Below are 11,054 nucleotides of genomic sequence, written 5' to 3' on the forward strand. Positions count from 1 at the left end.
AATCAAGTCTAGTAATATATTATTATTAAATAATAATTTGAAGAATTTTTTAATTCGAAAATAATATATATATTAAATATTAAATAAACATAAAACAATTCAAAATAATTTGTCTTTTGGTATAATTTTTTAACTTAAAAAATTTGTTCGAGTTTAGTTGGAGTTTATCAACTATTAATATTCATGCTCGCTCGTGTCGTAATCCATTGCAAAAACGCAGGTGCCTTTGACCATATTACGACTTGGAACTTGGAAGCTTCGGAAAGGTCAAGGTGGCCCTTTCTCCTCCTCCATCCTTGGCAACAACAATAATAACAAGCCCTAATCCTTTTTCTTCTTCTTGTACTTCCCAAAGCAATAGCTACCACTGTACTCATCCACTAACTGCAATTGGAAACCACCCACTTCACACTCAATTCAAATTTCAAGGTTTCGCATTCTCATCGCTCGGTTCGTTTTCCCTTTTTTTTTCCCACTTTAGTGTTGTTGGGTGCTCTGAGTTTTCGATTCTTGATCAACAATTTCGCGCATTCAGGTTCGTCCTCTATTGCTCCAACTATCCAATTTGAAGTAGCAAAGCCAAGATTTTGCATTATCTTCCGTTACTTTGTTTTTCTTTATTTTCTCGCTTCATTGAGTGTTGTTAGTTTTCGATTCTTTGATCAATTTCGCGAGTTGTGGTTCGTCCTCTATTGCTCCAGCAACCGATTTGAATTTTGTTGTAGCAAAACCGCTTTTCCGATTTGAATTAGTACCAATTGTTCTCTTAACTGGTAGCGACTTTGTGAATAAATTGTAGGATATTCTGTTTTTAAACTTTGGAAATTTGAGTATTTGGGTTTTGGCTATTTTTGTGCCTTGTATGGGTTTATTTTTTATAGCTGAAATTAACGAATTTGGAACCAAATATACAGTTGGCTTTTATGTTCCAATTACGTTATGATTTTTTGCTGTATGAGTTTTGATTGTATGATGATTTGATTCTGATTGCAGCAGTGATAAGTTGGGGAAGCATTATGCCAGCAGTGCGGTATTTTTCTCCTGAAGAAACCATAGAGCAAAAGTTACAAATTGAAAGGAGGCTTGGTAGTGTGAAAACGTGCAAGTACTTTAATCTTCTGGAGAGATTTCTGAGTTTCAAAATAAGCAAACGTGAGTTTGATAGGATCTGCATAGCAACTATTGGGAGAGAAAATGTCCCTCTTCATAATCATTTTCTCAAGTCAATCTTGAGAAAAGCATGTCTCTCCAAGACAGCCGGACCAAGAGAAAGCAAATTAGAAAGTTCTTGGAATGTGAAAACGCCAAATGGATGTAGCAACCTTCAGATGCTGTGCAAGGATTTTCCTCAATCTCCTCGAAAAGGCAGGACTCCAAATTTACGTGATCGGAAATCCAGGGACCGTCCCTGCCCTTTTGGTCCTCATGGGAAGAACAACAGCATTGGATTTGAGGATTCAATCCCAAAAATTCATGAGCAGCAAAGTATTGTCAATCTGCAATCTGCAGGTAGTAGACTTGCTCTCTCTGTGGAAGATGGGGAGGAGATTGATCAGGATTATGAAATCCTGAACCTTTTCAAAAAGAGTCCCATTCAAGCACCTCTTGCTATTCCCACTTACAATAGAAGACCACCGCAAAAACATTTATCCCAAGGATTATCATCTGGTACTGTAAGTGATACCTGTCAAAGCATTGCTCAGCTACCTGATACATGTTCTTTGATGAAAAGGTTGGAGCAGAAATTGGAAATAGAAGGACTTAAGATCTCAACGGATGCTGCCAGCTTGTTAAACAATGCACTTGATGTTTACCTCAAAAGATTGATAAAGCCCTGTTTGGATTTAGCTGCTTCAAAGTTGGTAAATAAGTTCAGTGGTCCAATACAACCTGGTCTGAATGAACTACCAATGAGACGATGTGTGCAAAAGTCAATTGGATCTCCTTCTGTATCTATATCTGACTTTAGAACAGCAGTAGAGTTGAATCCTACTATATTAGGGGAAGATTGGTCACTAAATTTGGAGAAGGTTTGTCTACATGCATTAGAAGACTGAACCCAGACAGGTTCAACACTGTATTGATGCCAGCTATAAAATTGAATTTTCCTCAAAGTAATGATATTGGATAGGTAAGTCATCCCTGAATCCAATATTGATTTTTCACTCAACATTGCTGACATACGTAAATGGAAATATGAGAAGTTTTGATCTGCTGATTGCAATCTGTATAGGTTTCAGTGCTGACAAATTTGGTTTGGGACATATTAAATTATAAAATTATTAGATGCCATAAGAATAAAGTTTAGTTAATAGATAGGATCTCTTCTTGATATAGGTAGGTTATTTCTTCATTGAATTAAGATTTTTTTTCTTTTTTTTGTAAAGCTCATGTTCAGTTTTCCATTACAAACATTCTGTTTTGTTCTGAGTATCATTAGTTTGCATATCATCAGTGTGCATGTAGGAAATTATAGCATCTTAATTGTTTGCTTGTATAAAGGTCAAGCATGAAAAAGTCATCCTTCTAAGTTGTTTCAAATAATGCAAATTGGTCTTGATATGCGTAAACACAGTACATTAATTACTTCTCTTTGTTTGCTTTCTGCATTTTTTAGAGGTCCAAGCAGTAGACAATGAAAATAAAGAATGAAAGGTCCCACAAAAACAAGCAACTTTGTTTTCAAATAATGCATATTTAAACCATAACTATATTTTAAAATTTTACATGTGTTGCGTTGGGATCTAAATATGTGTATCATCTTTGTAATAGTTGTGTTTTTAAGTTTTGATCATAATAAAATTTACTAGTAATACAACAGTTGGTAGAAGTGGTGTGATTGTTATTGTCATGGATTGAATTTCTTGCAACAAACCCAAGTAGTACATATGTGCCCTTTCTGTTGTGTATAAAAGACAGGAACTAGCTTTGATCCGGAATCCAATTAGTTGGTTCGGGTCTTCTAACCTGTCAATTAATTGGTTATTCTTGGATGTGTCTATTTCCTATCTAGGTCTCCATTGAAACTAGATTTAACAATATAGTCATTTATTGCATTGTATTTTTGTAGTAGGTGCATGATGTTCATGATCAGACATCTATTTGAAATTGTAAGTGCAATCTTAATTTAGAATATTAAAGGTTAATGAAATATTGGTACTCTTTCTTGTTAGATAGATGAAGCAGCTTGTGCACATGGGTAATTGGCAAAGTACATTAACTGCAATCTTATGTGTATACAATTAAGTTTTTTAATAAATAAATAATTTCTAATATATAAATTATATTATAATTAAATTCTTAAATAAATATCTTTGAATATATAAATAATATTTTAAATTTACAACGAATAGTTTAAATTGTGATATAAGATTATTTTTAATTATTGATAATTTTCTCTTAAAAAAAACTATAGAAATTCAATTCAGAAATAGAGATAAAAGAGGCTAGAGTGAAAGAGATAGGTGGTTAAGAAGATCAAATATACAAGTAAAAGATAAAAAGATGGAAGTTTGAGATGGTTGAGAGACTTTTTGACTAGTTGCTGAGATATAGCTTGTGAAGTGCTTATTCGAAAGAGAATCGAATGTGTATTCTAATATTGTGAATATTTATTCGAAAGATGGAAGTTTGGGAGACTTTTTAACTAGTTGGAGCGAGAGTATGTATTCTAATCTTTGATATGAGTAAATTAGATGGTTTCTATCTTGTTTCTCATATTTGTTGTTTTAACTTTTAAGAGTATGTAATGTACCATATATATGTGATTCCAATAGTCTTTGCAAGTTCTTGACTTGACACATTGAGTTTTGGCTTGTGATGGAGAATTTGACAGTGTATATAGCTTAAGTTCTTTTCACATGCCATAACATTTGTGATTCCATGAGTCTCTGTAACAGTACTCAACATCACATGTGATGGAGAATTTGGCATTTAAATGAGCAGAATATAGGTGTGTATCCTAAGGCCGTACCCGAAGAATTAACGGAGTATTCTCTTTGGAAGATATATTTGGAGACTAGTGAGTTTTTCTTGACTACAATTCGCTCACCACTTGTGTCTATTACCTAGTTGCATAGTGGATCTTTTAACAATTTTCCTTGGAGCATGTTGGCAGATTTTGTTGAGGAGATTTATTTTTGGACATGGTTTTTCAGCATCTTCCCTTTAAGTTTGTGTATTTGTCTTGGTACTCATATTGTGGCATCTTAAATGATCTTTGTTGAATAGTCTCAACTTATATGAATCTGCAAAGGGAGCATGCAAATGGAGCTTGCCATTGTACATATATAAGGTGAACAAACCAGATTGGTATGCAGATGATTTGTTTAGACTACCCTCACCTCACCTACCCAGGTTGGCTTAACTAATGAAGGGATTTTAGACAAAGCTCTACACATCCGAAATGCATGAGTTTGAATTTCAATTTACCCTTGACCCAATTTCAATTTATTTCCTTAGGATTTCCTGGGGTTGATAGACATAATGATTGATGAGCCTTTGTGGCTTGATTGTTAAAATATATACTTAATAAACCAAGAAAGAGCATAGTCACCGGTTTATCATTTTTTATTATTTGATATTTTGGCTTAAAAGGAGTCAATACTTTTTTGGCCTTGAAAATATCATTTGTTTTGATGTTGCCCTTGTGTTTGTTCTCTACCCCACTTTGAATTTTATTCTGTGCTTCTTTGTTTGTTATATGTTGATGGCCAACGTTATGGTAAATGCATCTCAAGTTGTCATTTTCTTATTGTGCGCAAAGTTGTTTTTTATTTAATTTAATTTTTGGATGATGAAATTGTTTTTGTTTTATATATAGAAAATAAAGGATTCTGAATGTAACGATAAGATCGTTCACATGGTTTTGAAATCGATTGAAATGATACTTAATACAGATTGGTTTGCAAATATTATTGTCTTGCGCTTGCGTGCGTTGTTTTGTTATGCCGTTGTATTCTTACGGTGAAGTTGAATATTTCAAGCGAACAAATGCAGGAAAAAAATATGTAAGAAAGTTGATTGTGGACAAATCAACAGCTTTCAATGCCTATCAAGAAAACCTAAATTCAAAAGGAGAATACATTATTAAATCCTATATTCAGACAGACACACACACACAAAAAACATTGTTAAATCCTATTGTTCTACTTTATGCTTGGAGAGTGGAGGGAGTAGAAGGAAGTTGTCGGTTCTTTATTCTAGCGAGATTGGTATAAAGACATCATTTTTAACTATTTTTGAAAAAAGTTTTAGCATTATTCTTTTAATTTAAACAATTGCAAATGGATATTTATTAAATTAAATATATTCTTAAAGAAAGTTACTTATTATTAAAACAATATTTGCATGTCATTATTTTATCTAAATTTTAATATAAAATGATAATAATTAAATAATAGATATTAAAGTAAGAGTTGAATACATATGCATTAACTTTACACTATCATCTAATTATATATTGTCTTATAAATTATTTTAAAAGTTAACTACAAATGTAAATAATCTTTTTTCTCTTAAAGTAATCTAAGGTCCATTTATTGATTTTCCTTTGCTGGGTTACACATTTATTTATGTGAACAATTCAAAGTTCTTCGGAGGACTTTGAATTATTTGGAACATTACAACAAATAAAAAGTCACCTTACCCTTCCCTTCCCGAACACCCAAACAACTCCCGAATTATTCGCAAACAGATTTATTAACAACAATGAATCTAACTACCCTTTGCAAATCCCCCCGCACTAAAATTGCAACTTGTGTTGTTGTTTACCTCCAAAACATGCACTGTTTGCGACTTTACATGATCAACCAAAGCCTTAACTTAAAGCACAGAACAATCGGTACGAATTTTCCCATTTCTTGCAGTCTTAACTCCAACGCGACCCAATTTGGTCATAGCAGCCACAAAGTTGGAGTTGAAAACGTTGGTACTGGAAGCAAAGGAATTAACGGTGTTCCTAGACCTTGGGTCCGTGAAGAGGATTTGGTCCGAGGTGAAGAGGCCCTTTCCTTGTTGAAGGTTTTGGTAATAAACATTGTCGAATTTACGAGGAGTTGTTGGGTCCATGTTGATGGCAATCCTAGGATCCACGTTTCTTGGGCACATTTGTTGCAATTGGGCTACGTATTGCTTGTTCAGTGTTGGGTCCACTGGGGTGCTGTATATTCTACTGGCGAACTTGCTGCAGTGGGAGAATCCAAGGGTGTGTGCACCTGCCAAAAAAAAAGTGATAATTAAGCACGTTGTTACTTGTTAGAGAGAGATAATAAGTGTAATAAGCACTTTTGATTTGGATTTCAGATCTGAACACGAGGGTTCGTTTTCTGGCTGCTGCTTTGGCCGTGCAACTTGCATCCAAGCTCACATGCGTCAAGCTCGGTTTTCTATGTTGTTTGATTGAGTGGCTTCTGATGCATAAATGGTTGTGTTTTATTATATTTAATACACGAATCTTTTATTACCCTCTTCATCCCAAAATGATTGAAGGCCATGATTGGTTGTTGAATAAAGAAAGGAAAATATGAGGAAAGTTTCCAAATTTTGGCATGTATCTCATATTTTCATACACTATTTTAATTTTAATTTTTCTTTTCAATTTGATTTTTTCCCGTTCTATTGAACGCTGTGTTGCGGAAGAGATGAATCTAGAGAGGGAAAGGAGTACACTATTTATCATTTTTAAAGCCTGGTTTGAGCATTTATACAAAGAAATGATAAAAATCATGTTTAAAATATTTTAATAATTATACATTTTTCAAAACTAAAATATAAAACAATTTTTTTTAAACTTTGTAATTATTTAAGGATTTTCACTTTTACATATTTAAATCCATTTAAGAATTGACGTTAAGGAAATTATTTAATTAAAAACCTACATCAAGGATATAATGAAAATTACATCACAATTAAAAACCTATGTTAAGAAAATTGATTTAAATCCTAAGAAATTATTAGGTAAGATTCCACTTTCATGATCTTTACAAATCTGTAAATATCTCTACATTTTACATAATTAAATATAATTAATTTTTATTCATAAATTAAAAATTTAAGTATATATAATATACATATTAATTAAGACTATAGACACAAAATTATTCTGAATCACCTATTCATTTCTTCCCAAAATCAAACTACTTAAATGTGTATTGTACCCCCTCTCTTCTTGAGAAACTATTATATGAAATGACATCACTACATATTTATAGTCTCTACTGTTTTTAATTTTAAAGACAGTTAAAGTTTTCAATTTACAACAAATTTGATAAAATTAAGTATTAGCATGGGTCCCAACCATACAATAAATTCTCTCCCCAACCACCCTTCTTTTATTAAGCCTAATTAACCAAACGGCCTAAGCGTGTACTACTTCAATTCGCTCGTGAATCATTATCTCCTCATTTGACTATACTTTGCAATAACATAAATGAGAAGATACATTATCAAATATCAACTACTCTAACAAGCCTAATGGCGTGCACAAACGCTAATGGGACCCATTTGTAAACAGTTGCACGAGGATTACCTGAGAGAGCAATCATGTCAGTTTGGGTAAGCCCGTTTGCCGCAAACAGTGAGTTCAGCTGGTTCAAATTGTTCGTTGGCTGTGGAAGCCTCCCATTCACATCCGAAGCTCTCGAAACTAGCCCATCAAATCTTCCCAATTCAACCGTGTAAGAAGGTCCACCAGACTACACACATACACCCACATGCATTTGTTAATTTATTTTAACCCATCTCTTAAGAAAATAAATTGGATAAATGTCAACTTTTAGTACTTGAAACTGTAAAATACTAGTAATTTAATTTTTAAATGTGTAAAAAATTTGATAAATATATTTTATTATACAATTTAGATTGTCACACTTTTTATTATGCATTCCAAGACTATATTTTCTTTTAAAATTTAGATTGTGACACTTTTTATACATTTAAACACTAAATATTTCTTTACTAAAAGTGGTTATTTATCCAAAATAAATTAGTGGTCACAAAAATTAAACTGTTTTTTTCACGCCAATTGGAGTCATTGAAGAACTAACCAGTGCAATAACATCACGGGTGGCCAAGGCCAGAATATCTGCACACGAGACTTTGTTTCTGCACTGAGGGACGGCATCTACTGCAGCCTTTGCTTTGATCACTGTGTCAAACCCATCACCCGCCAAAGACAGGTTGTCTTGGTGATCCTTCTCTGCCTGGTTATTTCCGGTGGATGCAATCAAAACGGAAGCATCACAACCCTTTAACACAGAACACACAACAAAATTAGCACATTGATACAAGAAATCATCTCAAGTGTACGTGAATTGCCTTTAAAAAAACTGTTTGCAACTGTAATTTCGGTCGCAAGTAACGATTTTTAATTTTTTATACTTTTTGCGACCACATCATGACTGCAATACTAAAAAAATAAAGTTAGTCACTAAATTTAGTGATAGAAAATTGTTTTTCCCTTACTAATTTTGAGTAACTAAATTTTAGTGACGATTTTAAAAAATAATCTTATATAAAAGTGTACTCCGTTATTGTAAAAGTAGTATTTGCTGCAATGTCAAGGATCCCAATGAAACTGCGAGTGTGATTGCAATACTTGGCATTATGTGGGTATGGAATTGAGAGTTACCTGGACAAAGCAATCGTGAAAGAATAGGCGAAGGGTGGCTGGGACGGTGACAAAGGTTTGTTGGAACTTATTAGTAACGGCTTGTCTAACGATGCTTTCAAGGTTGGGGCATATGTTAGCATAGTGGTTTGGACTGAGCTGGGCAGAGGTTGGGTGTAGATAATTAAGGAAAAGTGTTAAAGAGAGTGACCACACAAGTAGGAGATTAAGCCGACCCATTTACTTCGTTTTTGCAGAGGGAGATAGAAAAGGGAAGAGAATAATGCAGAGACTTAATTTGAAAGTACTGAATGATGGTGCTTAAGTGGAAAAGTATGAGGGAATATATAAGAGAAGAGAAGCTACTAAGTAAGCGTGGGTCATGAATGACTCACGAGCTAGCTAGCAAGTTGTCTTGGAATCTTTTCAACGTTTTATATGTGTGTGTTTTAAGCGCGGACTCTTCAGCCTTTTACCTTGTCTAATATATGATATGTGTCTGTGTCGATGTCGGTGCTTCATAGGTTTTAACTTATACATAAAGTTTAGGTGAAGAAAATATCAAGAACTTAGGAGTACATGTGTTAAAATTCATTAAATATTTACGTAAGTATTTATAGATTATTTATTAATAAATTTTTATATCAGCAATAAAATTTAAAGTCATATTCTTTTCGAGTATGAATTTGATTGCTTATTAATTGTATCAATTTTTGTGAGTTAGTGTGTGTGTGTGTGTTTTTTTTCGGCAAAAAAGAAAGTGTAATATTCTTTGAATAATAATGGAAGGCTCCGAAAGGGACACTGTGAGGTTGGCTGTGTCTGTCTATGGCCGCCTTCAAATAACTGCTTTAATCTTTGTCAAATCAAATGCTTCCAGATAGGACCCGGGGGAGGGGGTTTTGTTATGTGAATCCTCAATTCATAATTTCTATAAAGTTGTCGATAAAGTTAGAGAGGGAAAGAGGCTGCGAAAATGTAGCACGAGATGAATCTGGAGATGCGTTCACGTCAAGGTTACTTTCATTGGGCTCCTCAGGGCCCCTAATGTAGTAGAAATATAAGTGTATTTTCTTTTCTTGTTAGAGTTGTTCTCGTAAAGTATGTAAGGTAGTACGAATCAAAGACAATATAGAAATTTATAGTAATTCATAAAAACTTTTATTAGGAAGACTCTGTTCGAGCTAAATTTCTTGTATGTTGCTGAAATATATGTGTGCTCACAATTTTAAACAATAATCAAAATCTATGATGGTTAGAATAGATCACTTCGACATTTTGAGGAAAATGCCATATAGGAATGAAACTGTTGTGTTCACTCTAGGGGGAACCGGACTATAGGATAGTGAAGCAAAAGGAAAATTTATATATTTACGACAATTTTATACAGCTTTTTATAAGTAGAATAAAAGCGTGATGGTTTTAAATTTCATACATTATTAATGTATTTTTACTGATAATCATTTTAAAATTATTATTTTGACTCATTGTAATTAGATGTCAGTATAATTTTTTTTATACTGTCATTATATTCTAATTAAATTCAGTAACAAACGAAAAGATAAAAAAAACAAATTATTAAAAGCACCATGGAAATTTGTAACTAAAATTTATATTGTTATTTAATTATAAATTGATATATATATATATATATATAATAAATTTGATAATAATAATTATCGATCTTAAAGTCATATCATAGTTTTCATTAATTAATAATGTAAAAGATTTATATGTAAAAAAATTTACATGACTTAAGAGTCAAGATAATTACAATTTATAAATACTTTCTTTCTAAACCCATTGAGACTGATAAATCATTTTTTTTTGTTATCTAAAGGCTGGAATTTATTGGTACATTATTTATTAAAACATTATATCATAACAAATCATTTTTATAACTGAGACCAGCTGCAACTTTTTGTTTCGAAACTGCATAGGATTTGTTTCCATCGAGGAGCCTTATTTGAATCTGGAAAGTGAGCAATGACATACTGATTATAATACTTTCATAATTTGTTTTTTTATGCTATATTTTTTCATTACATTTCTTATTTTATTCATTTCTTTTCTCTTTTAATTTTCTTATCTCTCTTAAATTATAGAATTAGTTTGACCCTCCTCCAGTAGACACTGGTCGATTCTGTACAGTTGGGCAGTAGATTATTTTTATAAAAGATTATTCGGCATAGGATGCGGAGAATCCTCACGACATGTGATTAGAGAAAAGACATTCACCCTTAGCAGAAGTAGAAAAGCAATGTTTGCTTGTCCAAGATTTGGATCGGGGTGATTATTACGTCATGAGAGTAATAGCTATATTTTGATCATTGTCAATAATTGTGATTATTCTGGGAGTTCAATCCGATACATTGTCATTTCTTATTTTGCCTAGGATTATATTTCCCTATTTGGATAGATGAAAATAAATAAATAAAATTAACAA

General features: G+C 32.6%; 2 protein-coding genes across 5 annotated transcripts; one reads left to right on the forward strand and one right to left on the reverse strand.

Moving 5' to 3' along the window:
• The first annotated feature begins 211 nt into the window (after window positions 1–211).
• LOC114412465 lies at window positions 212–4,679 on the forward strand. Of its 4 annotated transcripts, none has more exons than XR_003666752.1 (3): window positions 212–535; window positions 994–4,021; window positions 4,231–4,679. XR_003666752.1 is itself a non-coding variant. In XM_028376373.1 (2 exons), exon 2 carries the CDS (start codon window positions 1,017–1,019, stop codon window positions 2,055–2,057), a length of 1,041 nt encoding a protein of 346 aa, XP_028232174.1. In that variant the 5' UTR covers window positions 212–535; window positions 994–1,016; the 3' UTR covers window positions 2,058–4,679. The 4 variants fall into 4 exon arrangements, 2 of the variants coding, with proteins under 2 accessions (XP_028232174.1, XP_028232176.1); XR_003666753.1 differs by having other exon boundaries at window positions 994–2,131; window positions 3,900–4,679; XM_028376373.1 differs by having other exon boundaries at window positions 994–4,679.
• An 828-nt stretch (window positions 4,680–5,507) lies between these two features.
• LOC114412466 (peroxidase 50-like) lies at window positions 5,508–8,994 on the reverse strand. Its single transcript, XM_028376376.1, has 4 exons — window positions 8,630–8,994; window positions 8,046–8,246; window positions 7,529–7,694; window positions 5,508–6,215 (listed from the first exon to the last, which is right to left on the reverse strand). The coding sequence occupies exons 1-4, from the start codon at window positions 8,846–8,848 to the stop codon at window positions 5,824–5,826; spliced, it is 978 nt and encodes a 325-aa protein (XP_028232177.1). The 5' UTR covers window positions 8,849–8,994; the 3' UTR covers window positions 5,508–5,823.
• Between the last annotated feature and the right edge of the window lie 2,060 nt (window positions 8,995–11,054).

This window comes from Glycine soja, chromosome 5 (genome assembly GCF_004193775.1).
Source record: "Glycine soja cultivar W05 chromosome 5, ASM419377v2, whole genome shotgun sequence".
In the NCBI taxonomy this organism is placed as follows: domain Eukaryota; kingdom Viridiplantae; phylum Streptophyta; class Magnoliopsida; order Fabales; family Fabaceae; genus Glycine; species Glycine soja.